Genomic DNA, 23,870 nt, shown 5'->3' with positions numbered 1-23,870 from the left:
CCAAGTGGATCAGGATGGCTCTGGTAGCAATATGGCCCCTGGACACCAAAAAGGCCACAGGCTATGGCCCAGATCCCAGGATTCACGTGGCCTTTGGTGGCACCATGGGACATAGGCATCAGCATAGTCCTCAGCTGTGGTAGGACCACAGACCCAGACAAGGTCCTCGGCAGCAGCCTAGGCCTGGTTGTCACCATGGTCCCAGGTGGCAGCAAAGTTCACACTGATTGATATGGTCCCAGTAGCAGCATGGATTGTGGATCCAAACATGGTGGACCCAGGAGGTGACCCAGGCCACTGAAATTAGCATAACATTCAATGGCAACAGAAGTCATGGACATTAATAGACCCTGGTTACTCTAGAACCAGGGTCCCTGATATGGCCCTTAGCAGCAGCTCAGCCTGGACATCATCATTATTGTACCAGGTGGCAAGCAGACCTGCCCCTCAGTCATCTCAAAGTTATTAACAAAAACATCTTAACATAACCTGAAATCATTTTTAAAGCTTTGTTTCAGCTATGCACACCAAAATCTGTGAATATATCTCTCAACAAAAGATCTCAAGCCAGCCTGGCTTTTGGGGCTCAATTATTTTTCTTAATCATTAACCTAAACCACAGTCTATTCAGCTCCTTAAGTAAAACTCATAGACTCTAACTGTATGACACTTCCTTGTTCTTATTTTCAATCATCAAGACTCTATTTAATGTCACAAAGGCAGAGTTGTCATGGTAAACTAAAGCCAGTGGACTATGTCAAGAATGTCACCAGATATTTGACCATGATTCTCTGTGTCTATAGTGATGCAAATGTAATACCTCTTAACTTACTTGCAATCATCTATTACTCTGGAACATACAGCTTCATAAAGCCCTGAATTAATCTTTAGGGAGAAGAATGCCTAATAAAGAACACAATAATGTGCAGCAGCTCTGGCAATTAATTCGATGAAAGGTTTCCTGAAAGCTAGAGCAAAGATTTTAAAGCAATTCAATATCTGTTGAGAGTTGAAGTTGTAGAGTTTCATTATGCCCATATCAGTTGGACAATATTGAGATACATGAACAAACATCTATGCATCCCAAAGAAGGTACCCACAACAATGAAAGAGAAATATTTCACCCATGTCCAGTCTAGAGAGCCAGTGAGGTTATAGGAATTTCTTACAGCAGTTTTGGTGGGATATACTTATAGAAATAGGATTGACACAGAGGCAACTAATCACTGGAAATCCTGCTTCAACATGAATAATGATGACCTCTGACAGCTGTATCTCTCGAACTTGTCATACAATTTACATGTAACTCTGCTGTCTGTGGAGTTTCCCATCCCCAGAAATTGTTACCCCTTATGTACCTTGGATAGGCACCTTGTGAATCTTTTTAAACTTCTGGAGAGTCTTTATTTTTTGCCAAACAAAAAGTTATTTTATTCATAAGCAAAATAAAATCAGAAATGTAGTTATACCATATCATAGAAGAACAAAAAGAAGTGCCTGTATCTAATTTTATCTTCACGAGATGATTTTGAGATCCATCTATATGGGGAGAAAGTAGAAAATGGCTAAGCACAAAGGAAAGGAATGATGTTACTTTCAGCTCCCCAGATTCTTAAACATGTTCCCAAGTTACATTTATCAAATCAGTTTAGAATTTTGCAGAATTCTGAAGATTCTTAACTCCAGACTTTTGAGTATTTCCTGAGTCCAATGAGCCTCTTTCTAGGAGGGAATATTTTATTTTATTTTATTTTATTTTATTTTATTTTATTTTATTTTATTTTATTTTATTTTATTTTATTTTATTTTATTTTATTTTATTTTATTTTATTTTATTTTGAGAAAGGGTTTCTCTGTATAGTTTCAGTGCCTGTCATGGATCTTGCTCTGTAGACCAGGCTGAAGAGGGAATATTTTAATTTGGAGTTAATAGTTACGCAATGTTTTCTCTTGTAGTTTCTCAAAACTCACTGGTGTATAATGTCAGGATCACAGGAACAACAATATAAATTTAAATAAACACTTGATAATTTTCCCACTTTAAAAAAAGACTCTAGAGTAAAATTATATTGTATAAAATCAACTATATATTTTTTCAATTAAACATTACAGCTTAGGAGGAAATCATCTTCATAAAAATGCCCAGAATGAGATATTTCCATGAGATAATCATACTATATTAAAGGCAGTAAGGATCCTCCCACACCCATTCACACCATGCCAGATACCAGAGAACAATGGCTGTAGCAAACATGTAAAGACACAACAGTAGCAAGAGACATTCTGGGGATGAGGCTTTTGGTGCCTTATTTATCCAAGATTCATCCATCAGAGCTTTGATTCCTGGTAGGACAATCCTCTGAAGTCCATTGCCACCAGCTGCTCCTCTGACATGACCACTGGCAATTAGATATTTCTAAAGGATGACACAGCCAAATAATATACTGTAATAATTTCTGAGCATCATTAAGTGTTTTTAAATTGTCTTGTCTGATTGACCTTTCTGTGATTTAATAGTTTTTCTAATAACTAATTGTCCCAAACGTTGTACAGTATCTGATCTTTGTACCATTTCAGTACAGTAATAACCTACCTACATTTTAAACCATGTTCTAAGTCATGTCATATATGAATTGTAGCTCTCCCTCATTGGAGGTGGCTAACAGGATATCAAGTATATGAGGATAATATAAGCCTGAAGAAAGGCCTTTCTCACAGGCTCTAAAACCTTTCCTAAGTAGTATTGATATATAGTAGGGGAGTTTGTCATGCTTTGAGGTAATCCACTGAAATTGGTCCAGGGGTTCTTTATGAATAAGTTATAGAACAGAAAAGGTGAAATACACCTTATCACCAGGATGAATATATACATAGGATAAAAGCAATCTTTTAAATCTAAAACTATTGAAGGCCATTATTTAGGAATATCTGTGAGCATGAGTAAACATGGTTATAAACCTCCCATTGGCCAGTTAGTATTTTCTGGCCTTATGGTATAAATCAATCCATTTCAAAGGTTTATCATCTTATGCCATAATAACTGTAGGAAACAATTTAATGGGAAAAATGAATATGTTTAACATAACAAAGGATCCATATAATATGCAAATGCCTCTTTGGTCTAGATTCAATGACTATAGTTCTTTTCTGGCATTCAAGATAATATTCAAGGACTCTCCAATGTCATCTCTCCTTCTAGAATTTTAAATATACTGGTGAATGCATAATTAGATGTTAAACATTTGGATTTTTCTGAAGTTGCAATGGATATGCCAACCACAGCTCATAAGACCAGAAAGGAATTGATAAATGAAGTTAGCTTTCTGACAGAGTATCCTAAGTCCTCATCAAAATGGAGAATTAAAGATTAGATGGTTGAGTAAATTACTCACCCCATGCTTCAGGATCATTTTAAGAAAATGAATGACATGTTTCTAAAGGTGGCTTCAGTAAGGGAGCTGAGGAGACTGTCACTTGCATAAATTTTAGTGATGCTATTTTTACTTTTGGTTTTCCCTGAGCAAGGAAAATCAGTTTTGTTGCTTCTTTTACCACTCCTAAGGTTTGATCATAAAGTTTATATTCATTCAAGAAATTTGCTATCAGTCCTTCATGATTAATGTACTTCTTATCTTCCTTAATCATTTTGATAGCAGTCCAAGTAAATGACCAAGTGACCCTGCCCCTTGAAATACTGCCTCTTTCATTTTTGACTGAGGAGATTAATCTTTCATTGTTGGCTAAAACATTGGTGACTTTCTCTGATGGATTTGCCAGGCAATACAATACTGATGCTCCTGTGGGTCCAACAATAGTTGCCTCTACACCTATAAAAGGACATAAGGGAACCAGGCTCCCAGAAAAGTAGCCAAATTGTAGTCCACAAGGAGGGGCACTACACCACGAAAGAGCTCAGTAAGTTGGCAGATGTCTGGAAAATATGTGTGGTAATGGATTTTAAGCATGTGGGACAATGGTTGAAGGAACCTAAAACTAGATCAGGCTGAGTTTATTGATATGGGACCTCTGAGTGGGGAGTCTAGGTTTAGTATGGAAACTCATACAGTTAAAAACAGGTTTCAAAAGTTTGTTTGAATGGTTGGTTGAAGCATTTGTCAGAAGATGGTGTACTCAAATGGAGTTGGAGATGCTTGATATGATTGGCTTAGTGTTGGTGAATTGATTTTAAGACTCAAGGAAACTGCAGTGCTAGAGTGGGTAAACCTAATCTTCCACAAGGGGAAGCCCCAGAGGACATCCCCTTTACTAATCTTATATGATGCAAAAATGGTGAGAGGGATATCAGAACATTTGAAGAGCTTCACTTGCCCCCTTTCCTGTTCCAGACCTTAGGGTTGGAGACACTGCTGATCAACTGAATGAATTAAATGCAATGGGTGCAATTGGGTCCTGAGGTATCAGGGCCAGGTAGCAGTGCTGAATTGCCAAAGACAAGGTGATTGTAGTTATCATTATGGTCAGCAAGGCGAAATGAATTTTAGGATGACATGACTCATATTGACCTTTTGTTACTGGATAATAAATCATAGTATTCCCAGGTATGAAATAGATAAGAAACTGACTGAATTTGTTTTATTTGAATAAGCAGAAAAATTCTCACACTAATGAAAGAAAAGCTGTATTGGATCATGCAAATGTGAATCTCAGCCTGGGAAACTGTTTCAGACTTAAGACAGACTTAAGATCCAATACCCCTTGAATGAAGGGATGGTAAAGTTCCCCTGAGGAAGGACCTTGATAAAATGTCTGAAAGTTTTACTCTTAGCCTTCCTCCGGACTTCTGGAGGGACCTATGGCCTTTTACAGGATAATTCTACACTGGGGGAAAGGAAACAATCAAACTTCTTGCCGTCTATTGGACACTGCTATTGAAAGATTTCAAGAAATGTTATGGGCCTTCTGTTAAAGTAGGGGCTTAGCAAAGGTAATTAATGAAGTTTTGGCTGAAGTCCAACTTACAGTAGGTCTAGTGGGTCCCTGAATTCATCCTGTGATTATTTTCTCATTCCCAGAATGTGTAAATGAGATACATACACTTAGAAGTTGGCAGAATTCATTCTCACATTGGTTCCCTGACCTGTGGAGTGAGGGCTATTATGGTTGGGAAGGCTAAATGGAAGCCTTAAGAGTTGCTTCTGACAAGGAAAATAGTAAATCAAAATTAATATTGCATCCAAAGAGGAATTGCAGAAATAATTGCCACCATGAAGGACTTGAAAGATGCAGGATGGTGATTCCCACCACATCTCCCCTTAACTCTCCTATCCAGCCCAGAAAACCAATGTATCATGAAGAATGATAGTTGACTATTAAAACTCAATTAGGTAGTGACTCCAAATGCAGCTGTTGTATCAGATGTGATGTCCTTACTTGATCACATGAACACATCTCCTGGCACATAGTATACAGCTATTGATCTAACAAATGCTTTTTTTCTCAGTATCTGTCCAAAAGTACCACCAGAAGCAATTTGCTTTCAGTTGGTAAGGCCAGCAGGACAGCTCTAAAGTTTATTTCAACTATATGTTGTCTCTCCAGCCCTGCGTCATAACTTAGTTTGAATGGATTTTGATCATGTGTCTCTTCCACAAATATCACATTGTTGCACTATATGGATGACATTATATTGAATGGACAAAATTAGAAGGAAGTAGCAACCACATTGAACTTATTGGTAACAAATATTCACATTAGAGGATGGGATATAAATTCAACAAAAATTCAAGGGCCTTCTACATCACTGAAATTCATAGGTGTCCAGTGGTATGCAGAAACATTCCTTCTAAGGTGAAGGATAAGTTATTGCATCTTCCCCTCCCCCAAGCAAGAAAGAAGCACAGTGTTTAGTGGGTCTTTTTGGATTCTTGAGACAGCACATTCCTCACTTGGGTTTGTTACCCTGGTTCATATACCAAGTGACATGGAATTGTGTGTGGCCTAGAACAGGGAATAGGTCTTCAACAGGTCCAAGCTGCTGTAGCACTTGAACCATATGATCCAGAAAACCCGATGGCACTTGAGGTGTCAGTAGCAGATTGGAATGCTGTTTGAAGCCCATGGTTGCCCCCTATAGTTGAATCACAGAAGAGACTTTTGGGATTTTGGAGCAAGACTCTACCATTATCTGCAGATAACTATTCTCCATTTGAGAGTCAGTTTTTAGCCTGCTCTTGTGCTTTAGTAGAAACTGAACCTTTGAAAATGGGCCTGGTCATTACCATGCAAGCTGAGCTGCCCATCATGAGACTGCAGCTATTAACACATCTATTATCAAATAAAGCATCATGCCGGGACCAAGTCCTGAAGGTACAACCAAGTTACATGAACAAATTGCCCAGATGTTTATGGTTGCTATGCCTGCTACAATGCTGTCTGTTGCAACGTATGCAACTATAAGCCTCCTGATGGTGGGGAAGGTCCAGGGGCAGGACCACAGGAGAAGGGCCCAGGATGTTAGTGTGCTGCTGCAGAGGAGGAGACAGAGGCTTGGTGGGGTTTGAGACTTGGGTAGGGATAGAAGTGTGAGGAAAACCAGTGTAGGTCAGGGACAGGGTTAGGGCAGGGCCATCTTCACAGTGGGTGGTGCCAGTGTTGGCAAAAAGATGGGAGAAATTGTGGGCAGTGCCACAGCAAAGAAAAAAAGCTAGCTGCAAGCAGGCATGACTTGACCAGAGAAAGCAATGGGAAAGACCAGGAAGGGAGTGAGTGGAACTGAGAGAGGTTGTGGGACTTGTTAATTGGGACAGAGTCACCATCAGTGCCAGGGGGACATTGACATTCAATAGCTTCACACAGGCATCATGGTGCACCCACAACACAGCACACCAAAGTCCACAACCCCACACACCCATGCAGAATTCTACAAACACACCCACATGCAAAGATGGCAAACACGCAGAGGCACACATTGCACATGTCCCTCCCATGTAAATCTAGAAGTCACACATAGGCAGATTTATCAGTCACACACCCTGTGAACATACACCCCCATATTTCTCAAAATGTATAATTAGAACCAACGAGATGGACAAGTTGACACAGTGGCTTGCTGCCAATCCTATTGACCAGAGTTCTTACCCAAAATGATAGAAAGACAGAACTCATACTCAAGTATTGATCCAGAAGCAAGAAGAAGACATTGTGTTCCCTGGAACTTGGAGTTACAGACATAAACCATATGTGAGTGGTGGAAAACAAACCTGAGACCTCTGCAAGTATAGCCAGTGCTTGGACTGTTGAGCCATCCCTTTAGCCCTTAATATTTCTCTTAAGATTTAATTTATCATTCTCCTCATTATGTGTGCACACACATGGCACAATTCAAAAGTCAGATGGCAGCCTGTGGGACCCAGTCCTCTTCTACCATGTGCGTCTTGAGGACCAATCCACATCAGAAAGAATTCCATGCCTTCAACCAGAGACAATTGATTTCATCCATATCTTGCCACACAGATTGTAACTGTGGAAGCTGACTGTTGTCATCCACATGTTTTACCTTCTCAGTATCCTGGCACAAGATCTTTCTTGCCCCCATTTTGTCCCAGCAGATACGGTCTGGGCTTGGGACAAACAGATTTATGATTATCCCTACTGGCTGGAATTTAAGACCTGTTGTTGGCTGTTTTTCACTCTTTTGGCTCCTTGTTCTTTGGAGACCCTGCCACCCAGCTCTCAAATAAATCACACATGGAGGCTTATTATTAATTATAAATGTCCAACCTTAGCTTGGTATGTTTCTTGCCAGCTTTTCTTAACTTTAAATTATCCCATCTACCTTTTGCCTCTTGGCTTTTTCCTTTTCTTATGTATATCTTACTTTCACTCTTACTTGGTGTCTGACTACATGGCCCCTGTAACTGGAATCAAGGCCCAAATTAGCACCCTATCATTATAAAAGTTGCCTTGCTCATAATGGTTCTTCATAGCAATAAAACAGTCACAAAGACAGGTTGTCTGTGTAATATTTTGGTGTATTATTTTTCTGTATTGTGGCCATGTACTGTGATATTGAATATGGTTGGCTGAATTAAAGAGTAATGGCCTGTCTTGACAAAACATATAGTCATGGCACATTTATTTTTGATTATTCATGCAGGCCCATAGTGTAAAAGGGCATCAATAGGGGCACAAATTAATGAAATTTAATGTGGTTTGGAAAGAAAAACAGCACTAGGCAGTGTCAGAGGGCAGTCATATGATGATGAAACAGAGACGGTAATTATCGGGGGAATAGGGCCTTTAGAGAGAAGACACCTGCTCTTCCTTAGAAATACAGAGAAGGCACTGCCCACCCAGCCAAGCATTTAACTATGGAAGGAAAGGGCAAGGTGATTCCTAGTCCTAGAAACCAACGTCACACAGAATCTGCTGCTGCTGCTCTGTTCCACTGGGGCCAGGTAGATCCAAAGCTAGAACCCCTGTGGTGTTACCAGGTCTGTGCTACTTTTTCTTGAAAGAAGAATGATGCAGCATTTAAAGGTTATGCTTCTTCCTCTGTGCTTCAGCTCAGCAGTGTTTCAGTCATCTCTTTTGCAAAGTCCAATCCCTAGTGAGGAGACCTGGGGTGTTCATTGCATGAATCCGTGAAAATGAAGCCTGTGTTGCATCTTGTGGCCATAACATGTGAGAAACTCAAGCTTTGAGACACCTACCATGAAAAGCTGCATGAAGGTAGTGGAAACAGACAAAGAGAGAGAAGTTTGAAAAGTTGTAGAGAGAAAGAGCCATCTAAGCCCTTTGAAATGTCTGACACAGAGCTGCAGGTGTGTGCCTTGCAGGGTTTTAGTATTGCCTTGTTCCAATATTTTTTTTTAAATTTCTTTGAAAGGGGAAATGCGTATTCTGGGTCATTGTGCGTTGGGCATATATACTTTGTGTTTTGATTTTACAAGATGCCACATTCAAGACACTGCCTTGATTTTCAGAAGAAACTTTGTACATTGGAAGAGTGTTAGAACCGTTACATAATAAGAAGATCTTTGAAGGTCTGCTTAGATGCCAGTTTCTGCAGATCTGGGACAGTTCTGTGCCTGGGGTGGAAGCCAGGGCTGGGAACCACAGAGCTGTGTCCCTTCACCGGACTCTATCCCTGAGAGAGCTCCTCCTGTCACTCAGACCACATGAGCCAATGAGGGCGTCCAGACGGACTACCAGTCAGAATGGGGGCGGGTGCTTCCGGTCCGTCAAGGTGTATGTTCGTCGGCGCTAAGCTAAGGGAGACTTTCGTGTTTCCCGTGCTGCGCTGGGGCCCGCTGTGAGGAGAGCCCAGCGAGCTCGTGCTATGCCATGGTGAGTGAGGGGCCGCCGTCCCCACGTGGGGAGCGGTCCCGGAGCCCGGTGTGAGGGTCCTCTTGGGACTGTGGGAACCGGCGGCTTACGCCGCGTTCCGTGAGGTCACAGTCAACTCGGGGTCATGCGGCATCTGAGTAAACTTCATCTGCAGGCTGGGCCTTTGGAGAACGCGGGGATGGGTGGACTGTGTGTGGATTTGTTCTTATTGCTAACGTCACTGTGCAGTGCTCGGGCATGCGTCACTTTCATCTTTGCCTTGGAAGGCAGATTCAGTAACTCAGAACCCTGGTCACTCTGGTGTCTACTAGAGGTTCTGCACTGGGCACTGAACATTCAGGTTCAGGATCCGCCTGCAGTTAATTCTGTGCAGGGAGTAAAGTCTGTGTCATTAACACATTTGCATGTGGATGACAGGGTGGTCCAGTCATGTAGGGTTTCCTGGCCTCCTGTGTCAAAATTGATTCTATATTAATTGTATTTCTATTTTTAAGTTTTCTCTAGGTTTTCTTGATCTTCTTATTCTTTCCCAAACAGTACATAGAAAGTTTTAGGCCAGCTACTGGTATATAGTGAGAGCCCATCTCAACAATCCTTAAAGAAAGGTATATCTGTGTGCTTTTTTTGGGAGGGGGGCGGGGATCAGAGGTTGAATAGTTGCCCTAGCATATCTAAGCTCTGGGTCCCATTCTAGCACCTCAGAAAAACATCGTGCTTGAGACAGAATCCTGCTTTGCTGTCCCTGATCTCCTGCACCTCCCTGTGCAGCCATGCTAGTCTGGATGCTGAGATAACAGGCATGTGTCACTAGTCGGCTTGATATATTGTTTAAAAGTCTCCTGAAGAGCTGGGGTAAAGACTTCCTAATCAAACAGAAGTCCTAACAGCAGAATGCATTTACACTCCTCTTGCCCCAGGAGTTCAATCCAGCATAACATAGACTCTTGAAGCTCCTTTTTGTTCTCTCCCACTTCAGAGGGCACTCATTCAGGTTTCTGTTTAATCCAATTAAGGTGAATCATCAGTGTGCTGGTTAGTTTTATGTTAACTTGACACAAGTTACAGTCATGTGAGAGGAGAGAGTCCAATTGAGGAAATGCCTCCATAAGATCCAGCTGTAGGTTTGGGAGGTATCCAGCCCATTGTGAATGACACCCCCCCCACCCCCCACCCCCCACCCCACCCCCCCCGGGCTGGAGGTCTTGGGTTCTATAAGAAAGCAGGTTGAGCAGCAAGCCATGGTGAGCAAGCCAGTAAGCAGCACCTTCCATGTCATGTGTGTCAGGTCCTGTTTCCAGGTTTCTGCCATGTTTGAGTTCCTATCATGCCTTCCTTCCTGAGCATAGGAATCAGCAGCCTTTCTGAGAGAACATGCTTATTATTGGCTTCATCATGCAATGAGCACCAGTCAGCTACTTTTACCATCACAATGGAAGGCAGATTTGCTAACTTGCAGAATCCTTGTTTCTCTAGTATCTTCTTGAAGTTCTGTACTTGCCACTTAACATGCAGCTGTAAGATCCTTCTGGGGTTAATTTTGTACAGATCTTAATATCTGTGTTATTAATATATTTACATATAAATGTCACAGTGTTCCAGTCATGTGTGTTAGTAAGGCCATACTTGTTGGGTTCCCTGGTCTCATTGTTCAACACTGACTATATTTCAGTTGTGTTCATATGTCAGTTTGCTCTCATGTTCAGTTGATCTCTTTATTCTTTCCCAGACAATACAATCTTTATGGTAGTTGTATTTGAAGGTTTGAATTCAGATGATGTCACTATGTTTGCTGTTTATTCAATCTTACGTTGATCATTTTTTTTTCATTCATGATGACCTTTTGCCATCAATTTTCTGTTGTTGATAGCATAAATTATTAGACATTTTATTAGACTTTCATTGAATGTATTGCTCAAATTCTGAATTTTCTTAATATACTATTAACATTATAGCCAAGGTGGCAGCAAACCACAGAGTTGCTTCCTTCTTGAGGTTGGTTCAGCTCCCTGCAAAGACTAGCCCATCTCCATCAGACACAAGTCCCACTTGGATCCACACTTCTCAAAGTTTCAGTGTGCACTGTTAAACTCTTTTCTTTTAAAAGACTCTTTAATTAGGTTAGCATGAATGTAGCAGTAGATAGTAACTATGGCCTAGGGAGGAAGTCCCCGCAGAGCAAATAGGAATAGAGAAAAGAATTCTGTGGCCTAAAGCTGAGACAGTTGAGTTCACCTGTGTTATCTTACCACACGGGTTGTAACTGTGGAAATGAATCATTGTCATCCAGATGTTTTACCTTCTCCTCGGTCCCCAGATGCAAGATGTTGCTTGATCCCATTTTATCCCAGTTGATTATGTGATCAGACAGATCTGCGACTCTCTGTTGACTGGAATTTAAGACATTCAGAAATCAACTTGCTAAAATAGTGAAATTGAATTTAGAAACTTAGTAGCCTTGTGAGGCACTTCTACCCATTTAGAAATGCGCCTTCCAGATGGCACCATCTGTAATATTAACCCTTAAGACACCAAGAGACTGCCTTCATTGCTTCTACCCTGCCTTATCTAAGGTTTGCCAGGTTCTCTGAGGGAATTGGGTAGGGAGGGAAACAAAGGATAATGCTATGCACTTAGAGAAAAATAGGGACTTAAACCTAAGTGTGGAGGTCTCGAATTGTTTAACCTCTTCTTCGATGGAATTGGGAAGGTTATATTGAGAAAGCCTATAACATGGCAAGAAGTATTGGCTCCCCCATGTTTGGGTAAATATTTTCTTCCCTTTCTCTCTCTCTCTCTCTCTCTCTCTCTCTCTCTCTCTCTCTCTCTCTCTCTCTCTCTCTCTCTCTCATTCCCTCTCCCTCTCCCTTGTTCTTACTCCCTTTTTTCCCTCAATTTCTTTCATTCTTTTCCTATACTGTTCTTTCTACTTAGGTTATATTTCTTTCATGGTTTATATTTGCTCAAGACCCTCAGGCTCCTACCTTTAAAAGCTTGGTCCCCAATTACTGGAACTAATTGTGTAAAATTAGGAGATATGTCCTTGAGGGAGTAGGTGTGTGGTTTGTTAAGGTGTCACTGTGGGTGGGCTTTAAGGTTTCAAAAGCCAAAGCCAAGTGTTTCTGCTTACCTGTCTGTATCAGGAAGTTATTCTCAGCCCCATGCATGCCTACTTTGATGCTGACATTCATGATGATAATGGACTAATCCTCTGTCTGTATTATCAAGCCCCAAATAAAAAGTGTTGCCTTATAACAGTCACTTTGGTCATAGTGTTTCTTCAGAGTCACAATGCAGTAACTAAGATAGATGTTTTGTGTAATATTTTGGCATATTGTGTGTATGTATTCTTCCTGTGTTCTGTGAAAATGAGTAAGGTTAAATTAAACAGTCATGGACTGTCTTGACAACAGATTTAGTCTGTAGCTTGGTCTTTACTGATGACTCATGCAGATTCGTAGAGGAAAAGAGCAACATTAGGGGCAGAAATTAATAAAAACCTGTGTAGTTTGGCAAGAAAAACAGCACTAGATGGTTTCAGATGGCAGTCATGTTCCGAAACAGGCTGTAATTGTCAGGGAGCTCAGGACCATTAAAGAGAAGGTACCTGCTCCACTTTGGAAATATAGAAAAGGTGTTGCAAGAGTACTGTACCACTCAGCAAAGCAAGTAAATAGAGAAGGAAAAGGGAACAAGAACCCCAGCCCCATAACTATATATAGAACTTGCTGTTGATCTGTTTCAGTGGGGCAGGGTCAATCCAAAGCTAGAACCCCATTTAACTGTATTATCTATATGTCACATTTTCTTGAAAGAAGAAAGACGCAAAATTTTCAGTTCAGCACTGTTGCAGCCTTTTGTTTGGCAGAGTCAAGGCCCCAATGAAGAGACTGTGATAGTTTATTGTTTGAAGGTGTGGAAATGAAGACTGGGTAACATTTTGAGTCCACTAGATGTTGAGATACCCAAGCTTTGAGACACCTTCCATGAATAGCTGCATGTAGGGTGTGAAAGTAGCAAGAGAGAGATGTGTGAAAAGTATCAAAGAGAAAGAGCCATCTAAGCCCATGGAAACTGAAGCCTCAGGTATCAGACACAGACCTGCAGAGTTTGGTGTTTGCTCTGCAGGGTTTCAGTCTTGTATTGGTCAAATCTTTCCTTCTTTGGAAAGGAAATGTGTATTCTGTATCTTTGTGTTGTGTATGTGTGTGTGTGTGTCACACACACACACACACACACACACACACACACACACACACATATATATATATATATATATATATATATATATATATATATATATATATAATTTTTACAAGATATCACAGTTAAGAGACTCCCTTGAGTGTCAGAATAAACTTTGTACGTTCTAACAGTTTTGGGACTGGTGCAGAATATGAGGATGTTTGAGGTTAGACTAAATGCATTTTTCATTATGGGTTGAGTGTGAACCTATCATGAGCTGTGTCAAAATGTGGTAGGTGAATGAAAATTCTCCCAGGTAAGAAGATGTATTTGAGACTTTGTCTCTGGTTTATGGGTTTTACCAGGGTGCATGTGGTACCTTTAGGATGAGGGGCCTTTCTAGAGTATGTTAGTCTCTGGGGCTGGGTGTTGAGTGTTTATACCCTGACCACACTTGTCTTCTTTCTGTGGTTGAAACTGCGCATCCCCTTTCTTTCTCATGCAGCTATGCCATTACCACCATAACAGGCTCCATCCCTAAATAATATAAGGTAAAATAGGAGCAATTGCTTTTCTTTACTACTTTTCTGCCCTGATATTTTTATTTTTAAATTTATGGCTGATAGAATGAGATTTTTGTACATGTGAAACATTTGCTCATGTGTTGAGCTTTACCCACTTCTTTACTTTTAAACTTTGGTAGAAAGTATCATTTTTCCACCAGAATGCCATACATTCATGACATTAATACCAATCTTATGAATCATTGCATTGCAGATTGGTAACTTTCTCCATATCTTTATGCATGTTTTAATTTTTGAAATGTGTGCGTGAGTCTTTTACCTCTATATATATGCATGTGTACTATGTGTGTGCCTGGTGTTCATTGAAGTCAGAAGAAAACACTGGATTCTCTTGAACTGGAGTTACAAATTGTTGGGACCTCCACGTGAGTACTGGAGATTGATGCAGGTCCTCTGCAAAAACAACAGGTGATCTTAACTGTTGATCCGTTTTTATCCTCTACCATTTTTTGTTTGTTTTCTTTCATTTTTTTTAGCATCAGCCATTACTTCACTAATATTTTTGAGAATCCTTTTAATCTGTCAGTGAGTAGGTTATTAAACATGCATTTCTTTGTAGGAATATCATATTAGCATTATAATTTAAATGAGACACTCCACATTTCTGGAGTGGATGTTTGAGTCATTGGTGGATTTAGTGTGAGCCTCTGAGTATTCTCTTTTTTTCTTTGTTTGTTTTAGATAGGGTATCAAAATGTACCTTTGGATGACATTGAAATCTCTACAGATCAGGCTGGCCTGGAAAACAGAGATTCACTTGTCTCTGCCTCCTGAGTTTTGAGATTAAAGGTGTGCACCACCATGCCCATCTTGTCCATCCTTTTTTGATGTCAGTAATTTGGATACAATTTTGCTGATGTTTTCTCAATACTATTGCTCTGTTTGCATATCTTTCTATATATGTAAGTCAACATTTCTCTTGTAATGCCATGTACTGTTCAGAGGGCCTAGAAATGAGAGTCATGGTCCTCCTTTTCTGTTTTCTTTAAAATGACTTGGTGATTGCATTTGAAATTCTATGATATGAAATAAATTTGTTGAATGTGAAGAATTATGTAAATATATTCCCAATAAAGTATACATTTACAATGCATTCAGTCTCACCGTTTCTGTTACTTATGTGTATGGTATATTTTAGGATGCAGTTACCTATAAGGATGTGCATGTGAACTTTACTCATGAAGAGTGGGCTTTGCTGGATCCTTCCCAGAAGAGTCTCTACAAAGATGTGATGCTGGAAACCTGTGAGAACCTCACTGCTATAGGTAAGAATGTGAGTTTTCCTTTACTTTTTTACTTGAGACAAGTCTTTTTCGGAGTTCTATTGTGTTCTATTGTGACTTCAGCTATAAAAGAGGAACAGTGTGGTGAATAAATCAGGCATGGTTGTAAGGTTCATTGATGATAATAACTTAAATTTTACATAATTTATAATAATATAGCATACATTTCTGGTACTATATTTTAGGCTACAAATGGGAAGATCAGAATATTGAAGAACATTGTCAAAGTTCTAGAAGACATGGAAGGTAATTTTCTTTCTTTCTTTCTTTCTTTCTTTCTTTCTTTCTTTCTTTCTTTCTTTCTTTCTTTCTTTCTTTCTTTCTTCTATGTATTTTTCACATCATTTATCTTGATCCCATTCATTCCCCATCCCTTTGAATCTACCCTCACCCCTGCTTGCCTCCCTAATTAAAAAAATTTGAAGAGAAAAAGAAGGAAGAAAATATGAGAAAAATTTAAAAAAGGGAAAAAATTAAAAATCTCATCATAGACGCTGCAGTGAGACCCAGTAAGTCACGTTGTATACCCCTTTGTCCATACATCTCTGCTTGCAAGTGTTCATTGCAAAGAGTCATTGGTCTAGTTCAAGGCCCTTGGTCTCCACTACACATCCCATGCTGAGCCCTCTCTAGGACTCCTCCTGGACATCCCACTGACACCCTGTATTATATCCTGCAGCTTTGGGTTTGTGGTTCAAGTCCCTTCATGTACTCCAGCAGATCATAAATGGGTCGATGTTTTGGGCAGATGAAGTCATAATGCTGGGTCTGGGAACAGGCAGCTGTGGGGTTGGTCTGCCAGATGGGAAATGGGAACATCTCTCCCATGGTTACAGTTTCGGGGCTGGCTCACCTACACCTGTCCTAACCATATTGGCTCTATTTTGCTGCCCTGGGAAAGTTTAGGGCCTGCTCTCTCAAATGTTGAAGCTGGTGGGGGGTCCGTGACAGCTCTCCTGCTATTATGACCACAATGCCAGCTTTCCCACCTGCCCCAGGTGTTGATGGGCGGGGGGAGGGAGGAAAGGGTAGCTCTCCCCAATCCATGCTACTATAGAACAGATGGGTAATGGGGACAGCTCTCCCCTGCTCACAATTTTGGGACTTGCTCACTCAAAACTGTGCTTACAGGCTTGGCTCTATTGTGCTGCCCCAGCAAGGTACAGGGCCTGCTCTCTATAATGTTGCAGATGGTGGGGGTCAGGGATGGTTCTCCCACTCTTATGATCACAGGGTCATCTCTCCCACTTGCCTCTGGCATTGCTGGGCTTGGCGGAGGGCATGTCTCCACTGCCAATGTCACCACAAAACAGATGAGTAATGGCGACAGCCCTCCCATGGTAATAGTTTGGGGGCTGGCTCTCCCACACATGCACTAACAGTGTTGGCTCAATTTTGCTGCCCTGGTGATGTACAGAGTCTGCACTCCTGAGTGTTGCAGCTGGTGGGGGTCAGGGACAGCTGTCCTGCTCTTATGACCATAGGGCCGGCTCGCCCATCTGCCCCAGGCATTGAAGTATAGGGAGGGGGTGTGGAAGTGCATCTATTCCCAGCCCATGTTGGTATGTGGTAGATGAGGGATGGAACTAGATCTTCCATGCTCCTGTCCTCAGGGTTGGCTCACCTGTGGTCTCATCAACAGGGTCATCTCTGCTGTGCTGCCCAAAGTACAAGGCTCACTTTCCTGTGTGTTTCTGCTGATAAAGGGATCAGCTTTCCTCCTCTCTCATCTTCAGATTTGCTTCTATTTACAGGACTTGAACCATTTCATCTTTCTCCATCTCTCTCCCATAAGACAACATACTGTACCTCTGCTCACTCTAATAGTGGCCTTCTGGCTGGTGCTGTGAGGTACCAGGTGGGCCAGTGTTTTCTCTTAAGAGCTCAGGGTGGGCAGCACTAGGCCTGCATGTGGGTCTCCCTGTCTCACTCAGGTCACCATGGCACAGGGCTGGGCCATGCTTTTTCATCACAAGGAGATCATTATAGTGCCCAACCGCCTGGTACCAGCATTGGGCAGGCTCCTGGTAGTGCCTGTGGTTGTATTCTATCTATCCTGGCCACATGGTGTGGGATGGGTGCTTAGCTGGATTTCCACTTCAGGCCAGGGTTAGAATCCCCTGCCCTTCTTCAGCTGTGTTGTGTCCATTGCTGATTCAGCACTGGGTTGGGTCAGTGGCTCCTGATTGAATATGGCCCCCACAGACCTGAGAGTCTGTGTCTACTGCCAATTCAGGCCCGGGTTGGGCCAGTGGGTCCTGGACACAGAGGGTGCCCCCCCCAGACTGTCAGTTCTCCAGCGGTCACATTCAAAGAAGGTAATTTTCATGTATACATTTCTGTCTCTGAAATTTTAATGTGCTCTGATATTTAATGAAAAGCAACAGTGTAAATAATTACAGCTTTGTGATGATTATAAAATTCTTAAAGCATTATGTACCTCAAATTCAGGTAACTGATCTGTGTTGGCAAGACATTCTTTTAAGAAACAGGACAAGGAAAAATAAGACAAGGAAACAATGCCTTAACAGATTTCATATTAATATTATGCCATATTACTATTATACCATATTAATCAAAGCTCCCTGAGATACATGTAGATCCATCCATTTACTTTTATTCAATGCACTAATTGTAAAGGCATTCACATTGATTAGGGGATTAGGGTATGTCCAAGATATTTTATATGCAAATAGCCCATAGTAAAGCTAGTGTTGCTCATATACTTCTAGTGACTTACCATAGTTTATTGAGAGGGGCAGTTTATGAGAGTCAAGAAAGTTGTTGTGGTGGAGAGAACTTAACCTCTACACCATATCTTTATGAGAAACAGAAAGTTAAACTATGCAAATGCAATCTGAAAGCCTTTGGTTTGTTATTGTTCCTTTAATAGGTATATCATCTGTCACTCAGGATACAAGCCATGTGATCCTAAGGGATATGGAAAGAAGCAATGTACCTCTCTTTCTCCCAGAAAAATTAGAAGATATATAGTAGTTCCCACTATGAGAAGAGTTCGTAAATGTGATACAAGTGTACAATTAATTGGATTTCCAACTGCAGTGGGAATACATCTACATACTTACACTGGAGAAAAGCCTCATGAGTACAAGGAATACAGCAATTCTTCTGTTCGTCCTGGTTCATGTTGCACATGTAATGTGACTCATACTACAGGAAAATTTTATGAATGCAATCAATGTCTTAAAGCTCTGAGTTCTTCTAGCTCTCTTCAAAGTGATGAAAAAACTCATACGGGAAAAGGATGCCATAAATGTGAGCAATGTACTAAAGTCTTTAATGATTATAAGTATCTTCAAACACTCAAAAAATCACATAATGAAGAAGAAACCTATGAATGTAAACAACTTGATAAATCATTTAGATCTGATTTCTCTTTACAATTACACCAAAGACCTCTTTTGAAAATAAAACCTTATGAATATAATCAAGGCAATAAAGACTTTGCATATTATAGTCATCTTCAAGTACCCAGAACTCATACTAAAAAGAAACAGTATAAATGTCATCAATGTGGAAAAGCCTTTGCACGTCCTAGTCATTGTCAAATACATGAAAGAACTCATACTGGAGACAAACCCTATGAATGTAATCAATGTGGCAAAGCCTTTTCACAGAACAGTCTTCTTCAGAGGCACGAAAGAAGTCATTCTGGAGAGAAACCCTATGGGTGTAATCAGTGTGGTAAAGCCTTTGCACGAAAAAGTCATCTTCACCGGCATGAAAGAAGTCATGCTGGAGAAAAACCTTATGAATGTAGTCAATGTGGTAAAGCCTTTGCACATAACAGTCATCTTCACAGGCATGAAAGAAGTCATTCTGGAGAGAAACCCTATGGATGTAATCAGTGTGGTAAAGCCTTTGCTCAAAAAAGTCATCTTCACAGTCATGAAAGAAATCATACTGGAGAGAAACCCTATGGATGTAATCAATGTGATAAAGCCTTTACATGTTCAAGTAGTCTTAAACAACATGAAAGAAGTCATACTGGAGAGAAACCCTATGAATGTCATCAATGTGGTAAAGCCTTTATAGATCCTAGTAGTCTTAAACAACATGAAAGATGTCATACTGGAGAGAAACCCTATGAATGTAATCAATGTGGTAAAGCCTTTGCAAGTAATGGCAATCTTCAAAGACATGAAAGAAGTCATACTGGAGAGAAACCATATAAATGTTGTCAATGTGGTAAAGCCTTTTCAACTCGCAGTTATCTTCAAATGCATGAAAGAAATCATACTGGAGAGAAACCCTATAAATGTAATCAATGCGGGAAAGCCTTTGCACAGAAAGGTTATCTTCAGAAACATGAAAAAAATCATACTGGAGAGAGACCCTACAGATGTAATCAGTGTGGTAAAACTTTTGTACATAGCAGTCATCTTCAAAATCATGAAAGAATACATACTAGAGAGAAATTTCAGGAGCCTAATAAAAGAGGTGAACTTTTGCACACCAGGCAAAAACTCCATCATTTTGGAGATGCCAGTACTATGGGGTGTCCACCACGACCATCAGCAGTGGTAAAGTGGAACCAGTCAGAGCCTAGAAGAGAAATTTTGTGTACTGTAGAGGGTGTAGCCAGAGAAGTGACCCAAGCCCTTTGGAGAAGCCCTGAGGATTGTGAGTGTGTCCCAGTCCTTGGATGTTGAGTTATTTATACTGTCAGAGGTTGGTTTTGTTTTTTTCAGGTTGTGACTACCATGCTTCTTTCTTGAAGGGAGAAGATATTTAATTTTGACATTTTACAAGTTGAAAGAATTTTTAATATGTTTGAATTTGTAAAAATTGTGGGACATTTATTAAAGTTATTTATGTTTTTAATGTGCGAGCTTGTGAATGAATAAGAAAGGAAAGGTTGTGACTTTTTTTTAGAGGGTTTATCTGTGTAACAGTGCTAACTGTCCTGGAACTCACTTTGTAGACCAGGCTGGCCTCAAATTCACAGAGATTGCCTGCCTCTGTCTCTCAAGTGATTCTTTCACTATCATGAATGAATATAGACTTTATGATCAAATTTTAAAATTGATAAAAGGCAAAAAGGTGATTTTCCTTGTTAAGATAAAATCACGAGTAAAAATAGTGTCACCTGTATGTGTGCTGAGGACAGACAGCTCCCTCAGCTCCCTCTCTAGAGCCTCCTTTAAATACATATCCTCCATTTTCTGAAAATTATATGAAGTATGATGTGAGTAATTTACTGATCTATCTAATCTTGAATTCTCTGCATTTTGACTTAGAAGAGCCTTTTAAAAATTTGACTCCATTTATATATTCATTCCTGTACTCATGATGTTTGATTGGTATTTCCAGTGCAACTTCAGCAAAATCAAAGCCTTTAACACCTAATTATGCACTAACCTGCTGTGGGATGGTCTGTATAGCAAATGCTCTGATGGGTCAATAAATAAAACACTGGCCAGTGGCCAGGCAGGAAGTATAGGTGGAACTAACAGAGAGGAGAATTGAGAGAACAGGAAGGTGGGAGGAGACACTGCCAGCTGCTGCCATGACAAGCAGCATGTGAAGACGCTAGTAAGCCACGAGCCACGTGGCAAGGTATAGATTTATAGAAATGAATTAATTTAAGATATAAGAACAGTCAGGAAGCCTGCCATGGCCATACATTTTGTAAGCAATATAAGTCTCTGTGTTTGCTTGGTTGGGTCTGAGTGGCTGTGGGACTGGTGGTAGACAGAGATTTGTCCTGACTGTGGGCCAAGCAGGAAAATTCTAGCTACAAATGGTGCCCAACATGTTGGCAAGAGTTTCCACCTAAAACCTGAGTAAAAAGATTCTAAAATGGAGCTAAAAACAGTTCCTAGTTGTCTCTTTTAAGTTAGCGGCAGCCTTTGTGTTTGAGCTACTATCTACTATGATGGGTTCCTGGCATGCGTGCTTGATCTGCAATATGGCAGGAGTGAGGCCTCTGCAAGTGGCACATTAAGCTGCGTGGTGGATTTAGCCTTTGTTAGTACAAAACAAAAAAAGAGGTTTTTGGGCTACATGCTGCTTTGATAGAAGCATAGACCCACTATTTCTGAGAGTTGATGGCTCCTAGAGCTGGCAGAAAATGTACCACTGCCATGTTGGGAAGCTGAAGTGGGCGGAGCCAGCAGCCAAAGCACCGTTTCAGTCTTAGAATGCTACAGTTTAAAGCAATAGGCTCAAGGTAATATAAAAAATAAGCCACGTAAAGATGGCTATCACACAGAGAATCTGGATTATGTTCTCTTTGATATTCATAACTGAAAAAAAACCATTTGATTACAAAAGCTGTTGAGTTATGCCAAAATGTATATTTTAAAGGTACCTTGACTTCAAAATTTGGATGTAAGGATATGTTGCTTTGGAAAGGAGGCTCTGCTTTTGTTTCCACAGAAAGCCAGAGGCTATGGATTTGTACCAGATTAAGATACATCAAGTTTGATCAGCCAAGACCCCCTAAAAGGTCTCCAGTGACACCATGGCTCAGATAATTCAACATCCAGATCAGATTCAAGGCAACTGGCTCAGATGATACACCCTCACGGACTACTCCATAGTCCTAAAATTTTCTTTGTGTCCCCGTAAGATACAGCATCCCCTCCCGCAGGAAGTAGTAAGAGAAGCTACGCTCAAATTCCCAAATATACCAAGCTGGTTTTGGAGATGTGTAAAAGTTAAAACCTTCCTTTTTTAAAAAAAAAGAAAAGAAAAGGGGAAGTGCTGTGGGATGGTCTGTATGGCAAATGCTCTGATTGGTCAATAAATAAAACACTGATTGGCCAGTGGCCAGGCAGGAAGTATAGGTGGGACTAACAGGAGAATTGAGAGAACAGGAAGGTGGGAGGAGACACTGCCAGCTGCTGCCATGACAAGCAGCATGTGAAGACGCTAGTAAGCCATGAGCCCGTGGCAAGGTATAGATTTATAGAAATGGATTAATTTAAGATATAAGAACAGTTATCAAGAAGCCTGCCACAGCCATACAGTTTGTAAGCAATATAAGTCTCTGTGTTTACTGAGTGGCTGTGGGACTGGTGGGTGACAGAGATTTGTCCTGACTGTGGGCCAAGCAGGAAAACTCTAGCTCCACTAACCAATCCATTTAAATTCTAGAAGGAGAGATGGCATTGACTGTCCTCACCATCTTGAGAGGCAAAAAATAACTACAGATATTTGAATCAGAATCTAGATGCATTTGTGTATCCTTTGTTGCCCTCAATCATACTTATTTACCCCACTAAATTGTCACCTACAGATATTATAGCACAAGAAGATAAACTTTTGGAATGGATTTATTTACATTATAAAGGCCAGAAAATACTAGCCAGTAGCAGGTTTGCAGCCAGGTTTACTCCCACAGATATTCCTAAAGGTTAGCCTTCAATAGTTTTGGATTTAAAAGATTGCTTTTAAAGTATACTTATTCATCCTGATAACGTGTTTTCCTTTTTTGTTTCCTTTGTCAGTCATAAAGAACCTCTGCTCCAATATCAATAGACTTTATTGCCTCAATGCATGACAAACTGCCCTACTATGTGTCAATACTATTTAGGGAAGGTGTTAGAGCCTGTGAGACATACATTCCCTTAGCCTTATATCATTCAATTTATAGATGATATCCTCTTTGCCTACCCCCAAAAGGAAGAGCTGCAGTTCATATATGACATGACTTAGGATATGCCACAATGGACATTGTACTGAAATGGTGCAAATAGCAGACACTGCAATATTTAGGAAAATTAGTTACTAGAACAACTATTGAACCACACAAAACCAAAAATATTCATTACACAAGACAACTTAAAAACATTTAATGACTTTCAGAAATTTGTAGGAGATATTAATTGGCTATGTCCTCTGTTAGGAGTGCCTAATGATGCATTAACCATTCTATTTAAAACTATGGAAGTAGAGGTAGCATGGCATTCATGTGTCATGTGGATCCTTCACTCCCTTTAAACTTATTTTCCCCACTAAATTGTCTCATACACTTACTATAGCACAAAAGAATAAACCTTTGGAATGGACTTATTTATATGATAAGGGGAAGAAAACACTAACAAGCTTTCCTTCCTCTTTTTGCTCAATTAGTAAATCAGGGCATGACTTAATATCAACAATTATATAGATTTGATTGTTGCTGTGTTTATTACCCATAAGTAACAATCAATGCTTTGATGTGTTAAACAACTATATGGACTTTCAAATCATTTACAGATTTCTATGGAAATAGAGGACATCATTATCCTGCTGGCAAGATATGGCCTAAATTTGTGATCACAAAAATTGTCCAACCTCCTACAGGCAGAAACTTATTTTATTCATGGCTCATATAATCAATTAGGAAGGATTCATAGTCCAGATATTCATCAATCTATTAATACTTCTTTTTGCTGAGGTCAATAAGTAGAACTGGCTTTTTAGACTCATGGATTACAGTTAATTTATAAACATTTTAAATATTGTTTCAGATTCTGCTTATGCTGTAGAATATTTCCAGCAG

General features: G+C 40.3%; 1 protein-coding gene across 4 annotated transcripts in view; it reads left to right on the top strand.

The window, feature by feature from the left end:
• Positions 1-20,203, top strand: part of LOC102902880 (uncharacterized) — an 81,068-nt gene extending 60,865 nt beyond the window's left edge. Inside the window, exons 1-4 of one of the 4 annotated variants that reach the window (XM_015990030.3) lie at positions 9,187-9,309; positions 15,214-15,340; positions 15,544-15,604; positions 18,252-20,203. In XM_015990030.3, the coding sequence (XP_015845516.3) occupies positions 9,307-9,309; positions 15,214-15,340; positions 15,544-15,604; positions 18,252-20,031 (1,971 nt within the window). In that variant the 5' untranslated portion in view covers positions 9,187-9,306 and the 3' untranslated portion in view covers positions 20,032-20,203. Of the gene's footprint in view, positions 1-9,186; positions 9,310-15,213; positions 15,349-15,543; positions 15,605-18,251 lie in introns of those variants that run through there. The other 3 variants (XM_076558718.1, XM_042267025.2, XM_076558719.1) reach the window with 3 other exon arrangements.
• Positions 20,204-23,870: the final 3,667 nt, after the last annotated feature.

This window comes from Peromyscus maniculatus, chromosome 22 (genome assembly GCF_049852395.1).
Source record: "Peromyscus maniculatus bairdii isolate BWxNUB_F1_BW_parent chromosome 22, HU_Pman_BW_mat_3.1, whole genome shotgun sequence".
In the NCBI taxonomy this organism is placed as follows: Eukaryota; Metazoa; Chordata; class Mammalia; order Rodentia; family Cricetidae; genus Peromyscus; species Peromyscus maniculatus.
The sequence above is the reverse complement of the archived record's forward strand: the minus strand, read 5'-3'. Positions and strand labels throughout refer to the sequence as shown.